Genomic DNA, 18,399 nt, shown 5'->3' on the forward strand with positions numbered 1-18,399 from the left:
GGCACATAACAACAATTTTGAATGTAGTTACTTAAAAAGAAGAAAGACCCAATTTTAACACATTCAGGCTCTTGCTATTAAACTTACCAGTAGGTAATAATATGTCAATTTATTTCTGGTATCTGCTTTTAAAAAACATTTTCTAACTTACTGTTTGTTTGTTTGTTTTTCTTTAGGGTTTCTATTCTTTAAACTGCTCAGGTACCTTATTTTTATTTGAGTACCTTTTTTAAATTACTTTTTTATACTAAAGGTTTCTAGAGTTAGACTAACCATTGGAGGGTTGAAATATATGCATACCAGTGGGTATTTGAAATTTTTGATCTCAGAAGTAGCATCAGTGAGCTCTTCTCTGTTTTTTAAAAACTGACATGTTCAGATGAGATATTTGGCATGGACTTGTCTGTGATATGTATATTATGATACCTAAAACTACTGATGAGAATGAAGTGCTCCAAACAAGACCAAAGTCCTTTCCTGCGTTTCTTTCCTAAATGAAGGTTTGCATGACTGTGGGAAATTTGTCTCGTCCTTACATGCTTTATTTTGAAGCTGAAGTACACCATTTATAGTACACTTGATTGTTCCAGAAATGTTTTATAAACACCCAGTGAGGTTGGAAGTTTGGGTTATGTAACAGAGACTTGACTTCTTGCCCACTGTTAATATGCTAACTGTGAGGACAGTCTCTCTGCAGTTCTTAAAAGGCCTGAGTCACTTGAGGACATGAGTTCCCTGCTGCATTATGGATGAGCGGCTTCGAGCCTCCTGGAGCCAGAGAGTCCCTCATTTGTTAAATGGCTCCTGGGCTGCACAATGTACGGCCATAGTACATTAACGGTGACCACAGTTAAAACATTTAAAAAGAAATGTTAAATGTGCCTGACATTAGAAAATATTTATTATGTAATATAATGTATAGGTTTCCTCAGGATGTGATTTGAGAAAAGTTTTTGTTCAAGTTCAGCTTTTACTAACATAATACTAATTTGAGAAAAATAGTAAATTATGCAAAATGGAAAACATGAAATTCTCTTGCTTCTATTAAGGGGCATTGGCTTCATTTTGGCCCACTGTGAAAATTCACTGAAACTCACTGAATTTCCTTTTGGCATGTTATGTTAACAGTGTTCATCTCAACCAACCCTTGCCTGCCTTCCATGATTTTGTGAGCGAAAATAATGAGCTCAGTATTTTTATTGCCTACTATCAGCTTTTTTTAAAAGAATAATTTATTTTGAAATCAAATACAAGAATAGTACCAATAGCTTGTTTATACCCTTTATCTAGATTCACGAGCTTTGAATAGTTTGCCACATTTGTGTTTTCACTAGTGCTCTGTTTATGTACATATTTTTTCCTGAACCATTTGAGAATAGGGTACATGCATCATGCCCCTTTGCTCCTAAATACTTCAGGATTTATTTCCTTAGGACAGGAATATTCTCTTGAAGCCACAATACTGTTTTCAAATTCAAGAAATTTAATATTGATATACTACTTTCTACTCTTTAAATCTTCCAGCCATATTCAAGTCTTATCAGTTAGCCAATGTGATGAATTTAGCATAAGAACTAAATTTTGTTTTAAAACTTTGTTCTTGCCAGTCTTTCTCCTTCCTGCTTTCTAGATTTTTTTCAGTGATTTCTTTCCTTCTTGCTGTACCTTTATTCTTTATCAGTTTTATTAAGATGTTATTCATATACCATACAATGTACCCATAATTCAGTGGTTTTTAGTATATTCACAGGGCTGGGCACCACAATCCAACTTTAGAACATTTTCACCCTTTCCAAAAGAGACCTTTTACCCAGTGGCAGTCAGTCCCCATCCTCCCTCCCCACCTCTGGCAACCATTAATCTCCTGTCTGCCTTCATAGATTTGTCTGTTCTGAACATAGTATAAAAATAATCATGTATGGTCAATGTCATGAGACAAAGTATATGTAAACTGCTGTATGGAAAGTGAATTTGCTCTGTAAATCTTCACCCAAATCACAATAATAATAAAAAATAATAATAATAATCATGTAATATGTGGTCCTTGGTGACTGTCATCTTTCACTTGGCATTATGTTTTCAAAGTTCATTTATGTCAAGGCATATATCAGAACTTCACTTCTCTCTATGGCCAAATATAATTCCTTTGTATGTATATTCAGGTAGTTTCTGACTTACAAGGGGGTTCCATTCAACTTCGTAAGCCCACTACTTCATTTTTCTCTCCCCCCCCCATTATTGTTGACTTTTACTATCAGTATCTTTATAAGTCCAATCTTTATTTATCTTTAGGGGTTGGCATGAGAATGATAACATCAACAGATGATGTGTTGTAACATTGTTTGTAGTACATATTACTAACGATAAAATGTACCCCAAAGATAGGGGTGGTCATTAGGTGTGGTTCATCATAATTTGAATATGTTGTAAGTCGGGGACTACCTGCAGCACATTTTCTTATCCATTTGTCAGTTGATAGACATTTGGGTTGTTTCCATTTTATGGCTGTTGTGAATAGTGTTGCTAGAACATTTATGTACCAGTATTCATGTGGATCTATGGTTTCATTTTTCTTGGGTATATACCTAGAAGAGGGAGCTCTGGTGGCATAGTGCCTAAGGCATTTGACTGCTAACCAGAAGTTTGGCAGTTCAAACCTACCAGCCACTCCTTAGAAGGAAGATTGGGCGATCTACTTTTGTAGAACTACCCCCTCAGAAACCCAAGGAGGGTCACTATGAGGTGAATCGACTTGACAGCGGTGAGCTTTATATCTAGAAGTGGAATTGCTGGGTTGTTGTTATTTGCCATCAAGTCGGCCCCAACTCATAGCAACCCCTCCTTGGGTTTCCAAGGCAGTATCACTACGGAAGTAGATTGCCCAAACTTCCTTCCGAGGAGTGGCTGGTGGGTTTGAACCACCAGCCTTCTGGTTAGCAGTGAAGTGCCTTAGGCACTATGCTACCAGAGCTGGGTTATAGGTGTTTAAATGAGGAACTGCCAAACTATTTTCCAAAGCACTGCACCATTTTGCATTTCCATCAGCCAACTGAGAATTCTAATTTCCACATCCTCAAGAACATTTGTTGTCTATATGTTTTATTATAGTCATCCTAGAGGTAGGTTTTAAGTGGCATCTCATTGTAGTGGGATTTACATTTCCCTAATCACTTAGGATATTGAACATCTTTTTATGTGCTTATTGTCCATTTATATATCTTTGGAGAAATGTCTATTCAAATCCTACGCCCATTTTTTAATTAGCTTGTCATCTTCTTGTTGAGTTGTAAGAGTTTTTATATGTTCTGAATATAAGTCCCTTATCAAACTTGTGACTTGCAAGTATTTCCTCCCATTCTTTCTTGGTGGTGTCCTTTAAAGCACGGAAATATTTAAGTTTGATGAAATCCAATGTGGCTTTTGTAAAATTTCATCACATTTGCTTTTCCTGTCATGTCTAAGAACCATCATCTAATCCAAGGCCATGATGATTTGCTTTTATGTTTTCTTCTAAGAGTTTTACAGTTTCAGGTTTTATATTTAGGTCTATGATCCATTTTGAGTTAATTTTTGTATGCGAGGTACAGAAATACGAGGTTCCAGTTTCCACCTTTACTATATCCAGTCGCCCTGGCGTCGTTGGTTGGAAAGTCTATTCTTTCCACCACTACGTTGTCTTGGCACCCTTGTCTATAATCAATTGACCATAAATGTTAGAGTTTATTTCTGGACTCTGAATTCCATTCCATTGATCTGTGTGCCTGTCTTTATGTCAGCACAACACTGTCTTGATTATTGGGGCATTGGAGGAAGTTTTGAACTCAAAACATGTAGGTGTTCCAACTTTGTTCCTTTTCAGGGTTGTTCTGGTTATTCTGGGTCCTTGCATTTTCATGTGAATTTTGGGGTCAGCTTGTTAATTTCTGCAAAAAGAGCAGCTGAGATTTTAATAAGGATTGTTTTGCATCTGTAGATCAATTTAGGGAGTATTGCCATCATAACTATCAATATTAAGTCTTCTGGTCCACGACCATTGCTAGCATGTAGAAGTACAATTGATTTTTGTGTGCAGCTCTTATATCTTACAATGTTGCTGAACTCATTTATTAGTCATAACTTTTAGCGGATTCCTTAGTGTTTTCTCTGTGCGAGATCATATTGTCTGCAAATAGAGACCATTTTACTTTTCAGTCTAGATAAATTTTATTTCTTCTTACCTAATTGCCGGCCTGCTACATTTTAGTAAAGCTTTTATCAGTATAAATATTCTTTCTTTCAAGCAATTGAATATTCTGTAAACATCCAGAAATCAGAAAAGAAGCTAAGATTTAAAGTATGTTTGTATATTCAGGGAATCTAGGACATTAAAAGTTATCTGAGGAAAGAAAGAATGGAAAACAAAACTATAAATGGACAAAACTTTCACACCATCCAGTATGTCATGGACCAAAACATCAGCTTAACCTCTTTTGCACCAAAAATTTCAACTTGGTTTTGGAAACTTCTCCATAGGAAAAGTGGATATCAGTAGAAACAGAATAGGCATGATCCATTTTACTGTTATCATTAAAGGGACACATTTTCCATAAAATGAAAAAGAGCTTTTTATCTTAACAGCAACATCTTAATGATGGTTAAACAGTACTAGGCTATGATAATTTGTGAGCTAGATCAATTTCGAATGCTATCACATTGGAGATGCTAGTAACCAAGTAGAGAACACTCCTCAGAAAAGGAGAGTAAATTAAAGAAGACAGCAATTTATGAATTTAAATTCTGTTGGATTCCATGAAAACTGAGCCATTGAAAAGAATAAATGAAACTAACTTGAATCACTACACTGGGTTGGAAAAATGCCTCTAAAGAATGTTCTGTATAATCCACTTAGGATTTTTTGAGTCACTTTTAACCAAAATAAAAACATATTTAACATTGAAAAAAAGGTCACAGTATGATCTTTGGATTTGAGATGCTAGGCTTTTACTTTAAATACTAGGAATTCCAGTGCATGAAAATTATTAAAAGCTTCTGGTATTTCTATTCTTAATATCCGTGCTTAGGGCTCTACTATTGTTGTTGTTGTTATGTGCCCTCAAGTTGGACCTGACTCATAGCGACCCCTCCTTGGGTTTCCGAGGTGGTATCACTACGAAAGTAGATTGCCCAACCTTCCTTCTGAGGAGTGGCTAGTAGGTTTGAACCACCAGCCTTCTGGTTAGCATTCAAGTGCCTTAGGCACTATGAGAATTATAAATCAGGAATAAATTGAAAATAAATACTGTCCAAAGGAATCTCTGAACCTGTTTCACAGTGAATCTTGTTATAATGAGGACATTATTCCTTGTATTGGACCCTCTGCCAGATCCTCATACTTAATGGAATTTCAGGGTGTGGCCCAAACCCTGCAGATGGTGTTCTGTGTGAGCAGGGGAAAGGCTTCCTGAAAGCATGTCCAGCTGACGTTTTGGAGCACATGTTTTCACTGTATTATTGAAACTAGTATTATACAGCCTTTGATTCTGTATTGTACTATGCACAACCTGCAGAAGCTAGTACCTGTGTAAGGTGGAAACCTGTTAGAAAAGGAAAACTCAAAGACTGAGTGATAGAAAAGTAGTAAAGACTATATCTTGTCAAAGGTGGAAAACCTGTGAGACCTGGAAAAACAAGGCAGTCCTATGAGTTCCGCCTCTCATAAGTTTCACTGCATTACAGACAGACAAGCGTCTCGGGTCTCAAGTACATATTAACCTATTAAGGAGCTATTGTGAAAGGTGATGCTTCAGTTTCCATAGGCTTTGCCTAAGGGGTTTTAAAAACTTCATCTTTTCTTGTTATTCAGGTCAATCTTGGAGAAGGAGGGACCAAAGTCACTTTTTAGAGGCTTGGGTCCAAATTTGGTTGGAGTTGCACCATCAAGGTAAGCATTACACTTTCCAGCTAACTTACTCTGCATTCTCTATGATGCTGAGTCCTTTCTTATTGAGGGTGATACTGCTCACCAGTCAGTTTCTTTTTCTGGGTTGGGTTTGCCTAAACACAGCCAACATACAGAAACAGTCAGCGATGTCTGTATGTGTGTCTTACAGTGTGCATGTCAAAGAGATGCTGATTATTTTTAACTATAAAAATTAATCTATCGTCAGTGGGACGCTAAGCTTTGCTGCTTAGAGTCTGGTCTGTAGGCAGCAGCATTGGTTATTACCTGGGAGCTTGTTAGAAATGCAGCCTCAGGCCACATCTGAGGCCAGCGTAGGAATCTTCATTTTAACCAGCCTCCTGGTGATTCATTATGCTCATTGACACCTTAATCTAGAGGAATTTGAAAAGCGTCTAAGCTTTACCTTAGATAAAACATTCTCATTTTTGTTACAAGGCTTAATTCTCTTCAAAGCTTGTTAGAATATATAGAGTTATACTGTCTGTCACCATAGCCACTGGCCAAATGGAGCTTTTAAAATTTAAATTAAACAAAATTGAAAATCAGTTTCACTAGCTACATTTTAGTTACACATTATCCTAGTGGCTACTGTATTGAATAGCATTTAAAAAAAAAAAAAAATGCACTGCTGTGGAGTAGGGTCTGACTCATAGTGACCCCTCCTTGGGTTTCCCAGGCGGTATCACTACAGAAGTAGATTGCCCAGCCTTCTGGTTTGCAGTCAAATGCCTTAGGCACTATGCCACCAGAGCTCGCATTGAATAGCATAGATAGAGAACATTTCCATCTTCTTAGAAAATTCCACAGGACAGTGTTGATAATAGGGGATAAATATGTGTGGATTTAAAGTGAAAATGTGAGTGAGACTGGGTGTGTGTGTGTGAGAGAGAGAGAGAGAGAGAGAGAGAGGGAAGGGGAGAGGGAGGGAGACGGAGAGAAGCTGTGGGAAGCTGGGTGGTTGGGGTGGGTTCTATATATATATATGCAGATATGTATCCACCTATATTCATACCTTTATATAATAGTCAAATAGACTTTAAAGAGAATTAAGCCTTATAACAAAAGTGAGAATACTGTTTTATAATGAAGTGTGAAGACTAAAGCCTCTAGAATTACTCCAGATCAGTGCCCCAATCTGTGTACAAATCACCTGGGGATGTTGTAAAAATGCAGGCTCCTATTTAACCCTTTTGTTCCTTTAGAATTTTGTAGCATCTGTGCACAGTCTATTTAAAAATAGAAAATACTAGTCTGGGATATATCATGGGGTTTAGCAAACATACTGCATATGATATGGTAAATAAAACATGTGTCTTCTCTACATGTGAGCAGTGCTGTGGTCGTACCTGTTGCCTTCAGTAGTTTCCTGACTACTTCATTCATTTAAAACAGTTGGGACCTAGGGGAAAAAAAGATTTTAGAATACCGCAGTAATAAATAGTCAAGATCCTAATTTGAAAAATATTTATGCTTGATCCATTGACCAGCATAGAAATTTCAAACCAGCACTTACTCCCCAACCCCAAAAGGAGAGAAGACAGACGGGGAAAAGAGCAGTCAGAAAGAAAGAGAAGAGAAAATTGTGCGTTTGGAGGGGGGGATGTTGAGGGGTGGAGATGGTGCAGTTCAGTCCCCACTTGCAGGCGTCAGCTTCTGGAGGCTGGGAGCATCTTCAGTTGAGGGGCAAGCAGGAGCTGTTTATGAAAACGTGTGGTGGCTGTGCCTATGTGATTCGGAGTCATCAAAAAGTTCAAATGATGTTTGACATATTCATTTTGGTGTAAGGCAGGACAAGTATGGTGTATTTTTTAGATAATACAAATTTCAAAAGTTATAGTATGTGTTGGTGCCTAAAGGATTAACTTTTATCGGGAGAGTTAATCCAGAATGAAGAATGTAATGGACTTTGTATGTGTTTTAATATCATATTCCCTGATTATTTTATAATTTCTGGAGTGGCAAGAGCCTTCGGGAAGGGTGACTAACAGGTTTTGGTGTTAGCAAAGATACTAGGAGATTTTGGTTACAGTATCAACTTCTTTCCTGTATGGTTTCTCAGATGTTGCAGAACGATATATGTAACTGTGTGTGTGCCTACCGTGTGTATGTTCTCTGGTGTGGTAACAGTTTCTTATAGCACTCTCTCTTTGTTCTAACAGGGCTGTGTACTTTGCATGTTACTCCAAAGCCAAAGAGCAATTTAATGGCATTTTCGTGCCTAATAGCAATATTGTGCATATTTTCTCAGCTGGCTCTGCAGGTATGTTACCCCAGTGAGTGGAGATAAGAGTGTCTCACTTTCCTTAAAGCCTGTGTTGTGCCACGCAGCTTTTTCCAGGCATTAGAAATTAGCTCCCTGCTTTTTTTGCACCTAAAATTATTTTTCTAAAGCTTTATGTTAGACCTGATAGAATATGAGCATTTGAGTTCATATTCAAGTTTGTAGCTTGGTTCCAATTTCTTTGACCACTAAAGCTTTTTATTCTCCCTAAAAATTTACATCTTTTTATGCATGCTCCTTGTTGGTGTTAAGTTTAAAGGAATATTAATATTTTTTATTCTGTTTCCCCATTAAGTTATTTTCTAAAGTCAGAGCTGCTTTTTTCATAACTCCATGGTGTCCAGCTTATCCTACACACAACTGGCACTTCTGACCTTAACAGTTGAATATTCCATAAAGGGGATTAGCCAAGGCTTGTCATTGAGCTTTGCAGTAGGGTCAGCAACGGATCAGGTAGCTTCTCTTCTCTTTTGATAGTGTCATTTCATTAAGATATTTTTTTCCGTGAAGTTCTTGGCAAAAAAAAAAAAAATTAATAAATAGATTTCTAGGGAGAAAGCTGTATATATCTTTTTATATATACTTTTGGTCTGTTTAAATAGAGAAGACATTTTAGAGAACTTTAATCGGCATTTTATGCCAGCCTGTAACAGGTGTCCTCCTGTTTTATCTGCCTCTGTTACTCCAAATGAAAGCATTAGCGACCCTAGTGCTTATAGACAATAACGTCTGACCCTGAACTAGAAACTAATGTTAACGAAAGCTGCTTCACACAAGACAGGCATTTCTCCATAATATGGAGGAAATCCAGCTTCAGTAGTCGATCTTCATATATCCTTCACTTAATAGGCCAATAGTGAGTTACACAAAAAAACTAAACTCACTGCCATCAAGTCAACTCTGTCTCATAGTTGACCCCCTTTGGGTTTCCAAGGCAGTAAATCTTCACTGAAGTAGATTACCCAGTCTTCCTTTCCCGGAGTGGCTGGCGGAATAGTGAGTTAGCCATAGCTAAAAGATGTTAATCAGGTGTAACTTTTGCAGAAATAACTTACAAGAATCCTTGGTAAATAAAGTAGCCCTGGAGGGAGTTTTTAAACCTTATTTTCCTAGTATCTGATGAATCTCCTTTCTCTGGAGGGCATGTGGTATTAGGGAAGAGGCCCACCAGTATCACAGCATTACTGCTTCTTGGTTGGTTTGGAATGACTAGCAGTGTGAATATGAAGAAGGCTTACTTTGACAACAACAAAAGAATAGTGCCAATAAGCAAAGCCTTACAAATTCAGTTTTTTACAATTATTATTCATGTATTGCATTTCTAAGTTGCATTCCGGTAAACAGAGATTTAGTTCCTTCTCCTCTGAGTTAGATATAGAATAACCTTATGGATTAGCAAGTTTCTAAAAACAAATTAGTTCTGGACCTGAAGTTTGTAAATTAAGTTTTAGAATTGTGTCATAGTTACCACAGCAGGCACATGAATGGAAATACCAACAGCACCACCTGGAGGTTGGGAAGATGTGTCGGGGCTCTAGAAAGTTGGAAAGAGATTGCTTGTAGACCCAGCATAGCAATAGGCATTGCATTTTAGAAAGTATAGCTTCTACCTCAAGTATAGATTGAAACTGCTTCCTGCTATCCATTTTCCTAAGCCATTGAAATCCTGATTTCAAAGTTTATCATGTGATACAGACATCTTTAATAAGCACAACCAAGATCAGTGATGACTTTTTCTGGCTTTTTTCTTTCAGCTTTTGTCACAAATTCCTTAATGAATCCTATATGGATGGTTAAAACTCGGATGCAGCTAGAACGGAGGTAAGCTGTTAATTGATCCTATGCATACTCCTTGATATAGGAAGAATTCTTGGGGATATGTCTTCCCCCAGTTCCAGCTTTGGAGTGAGGCAAGTGTAGTCCTTAGCTATCCTTGTCCTTGTTTTATTTTTAATATCAATGTAGGTAGAAACTCCTTTTGTTTTGAGATTTGTGCTGCCAACCCTGGCTAGGAAACAAGGGCCAACAGTTAATTCCGTTTAGGAATGACCGTGCTCTAGGCATTTTAATACTTGGTTCTAGTGGGCTCTGCTAGCATGTCCTTCAACACTAAATATTGGTTGCATGCTTCCTGTGCACTGGTCATAGGGAACTAGCAGGGAATAAGACATAGCCCTTGTCTTCCAGGAGCTACAATACAGCAAGGCTACAGAAAGTAAAGAGAGTGACAGTAGCCTGGTGTACTAAGGGACCTGGAGTACTGTAGGACCATGAAGGATCACCTGACACAGTCCAGGCAGGGTGGAGAGAGGGAGGAGGTTAGGGAAGCCTCCTGAGGCCAGGACATCCATGCTTCCATGTTAAGAATAGCCAGGGTGCTGACAGTAAGTTCTACACCTACAAAAAGTTGAATTGGCAAAAGTTATGTGGTAGATATATTTAACACAACAGCAGCAAAACAAAGGGTAGCTGCCGAAGCTGCTTATGTACAACCAAACACCTGGTGGGATTTAGTTCCTTGGTTTGGAGATTAAGGGTCATGGTTTCATGGGACATACCAGTTAACTGGCCTAATAATGTGTTCAGTGCTTCTGTCCTGCCTCCTACTTTGATGCATAGTGCCTGGGGTCTTAAAACTTACAAATGGCCATTCAAGATACATCAATTGGTCCCTTATTTGCCTGGAACAACAGAGGAAGAAAGAGAGTCAGGAGGAGAAAGTGAAATGTGTGGCTAACTGGACAACAGTACCCTTTGCCATGAGACCAGGACTGGATAGTGTGTGGCTACCATTACTGAACATTTTGATCAAAGATTCCATAGCAGAATCCTGATAAAAGAGGCAGGTAGGAAATGCAGAACAGAATTCCGTATTTTCTTGGAATCAGATTTCTGGAGCCAGTGGGGATGGATGAACCCCTGAAACTGTTGCCCTGCGATAACTTTTAAACCTTAAACCAAAAATATCCCCTGAAGTCTTCTTAAAATCAAACCCTAGTTAACTGGTAAAGAATGTCTGCCTTGGGCGTTGGGCTCTTCTAAGAACCATGTACATGGAATCAAACGGACAATGGCATCTCAAAAGATCAGATTGTAAACTTAAGGGGCAGTGAGTTTATGTTAATGGGAGAGGAACAGCTCAAAAAAAGAAGGTGAGAATGGTTGCACAGCTTGAAGAATGTGCATTGTCCTTGAACCGTATTTGTAGAAATTGTTGACCTGTTCCACTATGTTGTTCTCAACAACAAAAATAAAATATTAAACAAATTTTCTTAATAAAAGATAGGCCCAGCAGGAAAAGTAAAATAAAAGAAAAAAGAAGAGCTAGGGTGGCAGGGAAGAGTGATTTAGGCAGAGAGCACTGTATGTGAAAAATCCTGAGGCAGGATAGCATGGTGAATTCTGGGGAACTGAAAGAAGGCAGCGCAGTGGGGTGTACCGCAGGCACGGTGTGCACTGGAGAAGGAGAGGGTTAATGAAAGGAGAAGGCTGGAAAAAGGAGTGGGGAGCAGATCTTTAAAGGCCTTGGGAAGGAGTTTAGAGTTTAGACTTTGGCTTTCTTCTGAAGGTGGTGGAAAGCCTTTAGAGCTTTACTTCTCATTGGTGGGGGAGTGGGGGGGGGGTTAGTGAGTCTACTCCCAGGGGACTTCTAACAATGTCTGGAGACAATTTTGGGTGTCACAACTGGGATGGCATCTAGTGAGGTGGGGCCAACGATCACTGCTAATCATCCTGCCATGCATGGCACAGCCCCCACAGCTGTGTGACCCTAAGTGTCAGCAGTGCTGAGGCAGAGAAACCCTGCATTGGAGGATTCTAAGCTGGGAAATGACCTGGCTGGATGTGTGTTAGAAAGGTCAAAAGGTCCCTTTACTTCAAGTGTGGAGAAAGGCTTCTGGAGAGACTGTCGGGTAGGCAGGGAGACTCGTTTGAGGCTGACAAGCGTGAGGATGCCCTGCTCTGGACCTTCGTGGGAGGATTGTTTGGCATGTGACCAGAATAAACATAATGACATCCCCTGAAGTCATTCATTCTGCTTGGCAGCGGGCAGTTATAAATACTTTAAGTCCTTGCGTAGGAGCACCTAGTTTTAAGGTGTTTATTAGTTATTTTATAATTTATGCAATATTTATAATTTTATTATTGTTATTGTTGTTGTTGTTATGTGCTATCGAGTCGGCCCCAACTCATAGCGACCCCTCCTTGGGTTTCCGAGGCAGTATCACTACGGAAGTAGGATTGCCCAACCTTCCTTCCGAGGAGTGGCTGGTGGGTTTGAACCGCCAGCCGTCTGGTTAGCAGGCAAGTGTCTTAGCCACTATGCTACCAGAGCTCCCAATTTTATTATAAAATTAAGAAATAACAGTCTCAAAATATACGATTTGGAGACTAGAGAAATTAGCAAGAGTACCCATATACTCCCCACCCTGTCAGCATTTAGGTGGATATCCCTTCAGAATTCTCCTAAAGCATATTTGTATCATAGTTGTGATTATTCTGTACATAGAAATTGTCCTGCTTTTCCACTTAGAGCATTTCCCTCCCGGCTTCATAACCATTTAAATCTAGTATATGCATAGTAGTTTACTTACTACTCCTATATTTAGGTAATTAGATTATTAGTTCCTCTGTGCTTAACATCTTTCCAAAATTAGGTCAATGGCTATGAACATTTTCTATGATTCTTGATACAGATAGACATAACATCTGGTGGGCCTTCCAAGTGACCCTGCCTCCTTCTTCTCAACCTGGAAGCCTGAGTGTGACCACTGTGCCAGGAAGACAGAGGTCACCTGGTGTAGAACTCGTCCTTATGTTCACGGTCACCTAGTGTGATGGGTGCAGCGGCCATCCTGCTGGTGTGTGTTCTAACAGGTCTGTCGTTGGTCTCCTTGTGCAGAGTGAGAGGCTCCAAGCAGATGAATACACTCCAGTGTGCTCGCTATGTTTACCAAACGGAAGGCGTTCGTGGCTTCTATAGAGGATTAACAGCCTCCTATGCTGGAATCTCAGAAACTATCATCTGTTTTGCTATTTATGAAAGTTTAAAGAAGTATCTGAAGGAAGCTCCATTAGCCTCTTCTACAAATGGGACTGAGAAAAATTCCACAAGTTTTTTTGGACTTATGGCAGCTGCTGCTATTTCTAAGGGGTGTGCCTCCTGTATTGCTTATCCACACGGTACGTTATGCTTTTTCTTCCCGAGCAAACAGCTGCCAGGTCTGTGTCAGTTGTCAGTGTATCTAAGCCTCTGTAGCACAAGTTGGGATGCAGATGCCTTCCGGGAAGGTCAGAGTACACAGGGACTGCCTGTACGGACACACAGTGCATTGTGTGAGAGACCCCAGCTGATCGTGGCCAGAGCTGCTGCCCTACAGAAATGTGCACCCTGTCTTGCTAAATGTCTTGTGCGTTTTTTTTTTTTTTTTTCAAAGCCAGAAATCTGGATTTATACATGATTTTAAGTGATACAGGAACCAAACTAGAAAAAAAAATAAAAAAGCTCTCAGCTTCTACTCTTTGAATAGAGTGCAGAGGACGGCTCCTTTGGGTAAATTTCTTTTTTAAGAATTATAGAACTGATATCCTATTGGCCTACTTAAAAGTAAACAAGAAAATAGAGTTTAGTTTATGGTGCCATGAAAAAACAGATTTTGTTTTCAAAAGCCTGTGCAGCATTGTTGGCTATGACAAGTGCACGTGGTCGGCAAGTTCCGCTGACAGGCATTGAGTCCCCTGTATGCGCACTGGCACTGGGCTAGGCTGACGGGGATGAGGTTGGTGAGGCCTCTTAACAGTATGGAGACAGATGCACATGTCCACTGAGGCCTGCACAGTGCACAGGAGCTGGTGAGCTCTGTGCCGTGCGTGCCCACGTGAGGGAGTGCCACATCAGTGAAAGCTTGAGAACAGCGTGGTTCTGAAGCAGGGCCACGTGGAGCCAGATTCTAATAGAAAGAGTGGGGGTACATGAAAAGAATGCCTTACTGAAGATATTTACAAATCACACCTTCAGTGAAATTAGGTATTTGCTTAATGAGGAGTTAGGTACCATCAGGTCAGTTGGAGCTCATAGCCCAACCCATGTGGGAGTAGAACTGCCCCATAAGAGTTTTCTAGGCTGTAATCTTTATAGGAGGAGCTCTGGTGGCATAGTGCCCAAGGCACTTGACTGCTAACCAGAAGGCTGGTGGTTCAAACCCACCAGCCACTCTTTGGAAGGAAGACTGGGCAATCTACTTTTTTAGTGATACCACCTCGGTAACCCAAGGAAGGGTCGCTGTGAGTTGGATCCGACTCGATGGCAGTGAGTTTGGTTTGGTTTGTTTGGTAATCTTTACAGGATCAGGTTGCCAGGTCTTCTACAGGGCTGATGAGTGGGGTTCAAACCACCAACCTTGCAATTAACAGCAGAACACTTAACTGTTGCACTAGCAGTAGAAAACAATAAACTGCCTTAAATTAAGCCCCATTCAAATGAAGCTGTTTTAAATCCCTTGAAAGTTATTTTGTACTGTATGTGTGTGTGTGTGTGTGTATATATATATATATATATATATATATACATACACAAAAGTGACCAATTCCCAGAGTTAGAAAACGGTGTAAAAATAACTTAACTTTACATTATAACTTTATGTATGTGATTGCCCTGCCCAAGGAGAGCTGAGATGGCAAGTGGATGTAGCTGTGCCTTGACAGACTGTGTGGCAAAGCTATATGCTAGCTGCTTTTGACTTTCCCTGTGTTGCATAAAAAGTGTATTTCTCTCTTTCAGAAGTCATAAGGACACGGCTGCGTGAGGAAGGCACCAAGTACAAGTCCTTCATCCAGACTGCACGCTTGGTGTTTCGGGAGGAAGGTTACCTGGCCTTCTACAGAGGACTCTTTGCCCAGCTCATCAGGCAGATACCAAATACTGCCATTGTGCTGTCTACCTATGAGTTAATTGTGTACCTGTTAGAAGACCGTGCTCAGTAACAGGCCAGAAAATTGTACTGTAGAAGAATAAAACTGAAAAACTCTAGAGAATTTTTTTCCATTGATGTTTAGAATGTTTGAGACTGAAACAGGAAAAGTCAGAAAAATCCTGGCTCTTATCACCTGTTGGACATTTCCTTTTGGATTCATGCTTTCTGGAAGGTTCTAATTCATTAACGTTGAGAGTTAATTATGACTTTTTTTTTTTTTTTAACTTAAGAGAATACAGGATTAAGCAGCAACTAAATTAAATCATGCTATTTAATTTACGTATAAATTGGATTTGTGTCCTCTTTTATGATCACTATTGTAAAATACAGCTAAGGGCTTCAGTATTTCAGGCTACATGCAGAGATGTCAAGAAAAACTATAAAGTCTGACTTGTTTTCCAATCTGACTTTAGTACTTCACACCACTGGCCAAGTAGTAAGTGTCACACTTTGGCAGTACTGTGTGGGCCATGACAGACTCCTAAGTTATTTATCTCCTTTGTACATTTCAGATTCTGCATATCAGTTACAACCTAAGCCTTCAGACTGATGAGATGAAAAAACTAAGTACAGTTTTGTGGCACTAAATATTCTTAACTAGAAACATTTTCCTGAGGTTATCTTCTTATCCTCTATTTGAACCAAAGCAAGAGTTGTAAAGAATGGTTTGTCACTTAACATAGCTCCTGGATCTATTCCTAGAATTGAAGGCTAGGTAAGCCCCAGCACCTTCTACGTGTGTTACGGCACAGCCTCCAGGTAGGCTGGGAATGTAGACTGTGACAACTAATATTCCATCTGAGGTCTGTACCACTGTTCTTGGGTCTCTGCTACTGGAGAAAAGGGGCTTAACTCAGGATCGATTGCCCACTCTCTGGCTAGTTCACTTACATTCTGACAAGAGGTCCTTGGTGGTGTTTAAATATAAGCCTAGTTTAAAGTTGGAGGGTCAACAAAAAAGGGAAAGGCCCTCAACAAGATGGATTGACACAGTGGCTACAACGATGGGCTCAGGTATAGCAAGGATCATGGTGCTGGCACAGGCCCGGGCATTGTTTCATTCTGTTGTACATAGGGGTTGCTGTGAGTCAGAGATGACTTGACGGCATCTAAACAACAACAACAGTTCAAAGTACAATTAAAAATTTTTTAAACCCCAGAAGTGAGAAATTACTAAAATTTTACCCTTGTGTCTTAATGGAAATTTAATGAGGAATTTAAAAAAAAAGTAAAAAAGGCAGGTAAAATCAATAATCTTCCATTGCTGCTTCTCACTGGAATTTGAACATAGCGTACATTAAGGTTTTCAATCTGAAAGATACTTGATTCTAATACACGATACATTGTAGTTGCAGATTTAACTGCAGATACAATGATAGGGATGAGAGAAGGATATTTTCAAACTGGAGTTTAATTTAGGTCACCTTTATAGTAGTAAGGTTCTTGAGCCTTCTAGCATAATTGGCTTCAGCATAGTGGCTAAGACACTTGCCTGCTAACCAGACAGCTGGCGGTTCAAACCCACCAGCCACTCCTCGGAAGGAAGGTTGGGCAATCCTACTTCCGTAGTGATACTGCCTCGGAAACCCAAGGAGGGGTCACTATGAGTCAGGGCCGACTCGACGGCACATAACAACAACAACAACAACTACCGAGAAGTCAGAATGAGTCAAGCTTCAGTGCTTCTAAAATGCATGATAGTAAAATGATCTTGATGCCAAGACTCAATTTTAACTCTGGGATAATGGCGCAAAGCAACATCCTTCTCTTTTAATATTCAAATTAAAACATGAATTTTTCCTCAAGATTTTATCTTATATGAAGGTAAAAGTAGGTGTGGTGCAAATGGGTAAGCACTTGACCACTAGCTAAAAGGCACCCTGGAAGACAGACCTGGTGATCTGCTTCCAAAAGGCGGCTGGCTGCCTTGACAACCCTGTGGAGTGTTGTACCTTGAACACATGGGGTCGCCACGAGTTGGAATTGACTTGACGGCAACTAACAACTACTCACTGTGTGTGAAGATTATTTAGAAATAATACATAGTATAATTTAGGTCTCTGCTTGCTTCTACACCAGGGCATTAAAGTTCAATTTCAGCACCAAAAGTAGAAAGAAAACAAGCAGAAAAGTAAAGCTCCCTCTTATTAAGAGGCTTGTTGGATAAGTTTGAGCTGTTGATGGAAAAATCCCATCGTTTGTTTCTGTCTTTTCCACAAGCTGCTTGTTATGTGCCGTCGAATTGGATCTGACTTACAGCGACCCCTCCTTGGGTTTCCGAGGCAATATCACTACGGAAGTAGATTGCCTAACCTTCCTTCCGAGGAGTGGCTGGTGGGTTTGAACCGCCAGTCTTCTGGTTAGCAGTCAGGTGCCTTAGGCACTACGCTAGGGATTTCATTATTCTTAAAGTCATATAATAAGACTTAAAAATCTCATTGCATGTCCAGTGTGTGCCAAACACTTTTGCAAGGTGGTATTTTTTTTTCCTCCTTTAAATTCTGATAACTTTGTGAGGCAGGAATATTGCCACCCACATTTTACAAATAAGAAGCTGGGTGGGGGTTGGTTAGGGACTTACATGATTTACTTGAGGTCATGCAGGTGGTAAGTGGTAAGCTGACCTATAGGAGACTTATGCTACCTGTTAAAGAAACAGAGGAACCTGTGGAGTGGACCATCGATTTCCTGAAGGATTGCAAATCTACAGGCAGTAGCCCTGATGAAGGTGAGCTTGAGCTAATGCAAATGACAATGGCATGCATGCTTTGTCCATGGAGATAGAATCCTTCCTCTGAGTAGGACATTGTGCAGACACCAAATTGTTCTTGGAAAGAGAATGATACTTCAACACAGTGCCACATGTCTGAAAGAAGTAACACTGGTTATTTGGGTGCTGGTGGCTGGTGACTGCAGCACGACAGCAGATGAGAAAGTCTTTGCTTTGATACCCACTTCAAGGCTGGTGTCCAGCACTGCCTCTAATCCCCCCTGGGTTTCATCCTTGCTCCCTCACTGTCTGTGGTCCTTCTTTCATCCAATCCAGTGATCCAGTGAATGCATAGGACTAGGGTGTTGGACGGAACAATGGAGCATCAGGAAGCAAAGGTATAGTATTTGCCCCCAAATCTAAAAGCCATCACTGTCCGCAAAGAACTTTAATGTGGAGCTCAAAACACTGGAAACATTGTGGGAGCATTGGAACG

The 18,399-nt window shown here is 39.9% G+C and overlaps 1 protein-coding gene across 1 annotated transcript in view; it reads left to right on the forward strand.

Moving 5' to 3' along the window:
- Positions 1 to 15,203, forward strand: part of SLC25A33 (solute carrier family 25 member 33) — a 27,982-nt gene extending 12,779 nt beyond the window's left edge. The window contains exons 3-7 of the mRNA XM_007942600.2: positions 5,843 to 5,920; positions 8,101 to 8,201; positions 9,977 to 10,043; positions 13,123 to 13,403; positions 15,001 to 15,203. Of these exons, the coding sequence (XP_007940791.2) occupies positions 5,843 to 5,920; positions 8,101 to 8,201; positions 9,977 to 10,043; positions 13,123 to 13,403; positions 15,001 to 15,203 (730 nt within the window). The remainder of the gene's footprint in view (positions 1 to 5,842; positions 5,921 to 8,100; positions 8,202 to 9,976; positions 10,044 to 13,122; positions 13,404 to 15,000) is intronic.
- Positions 15,204 to 18,399: the final 3,196 nt, after the last annotated feature.

Source organism: Orycteropus afer, unplaced genomic scaffold (assembly GCF_000298275.1).
Source record: "Orycteropus afer afer isolate SDZICR_OR568_19922 unplaced genomic scaffold, OryAfe1.0 scaffold00094, whole genome shotgun sequence".
Taxonomy (NCBI): Eukaryota; Metazoa; Chordata; class Mammalia; order Tubulidentata; family Orycteropodidae; genus Orycteropus; species Orycteropus afer.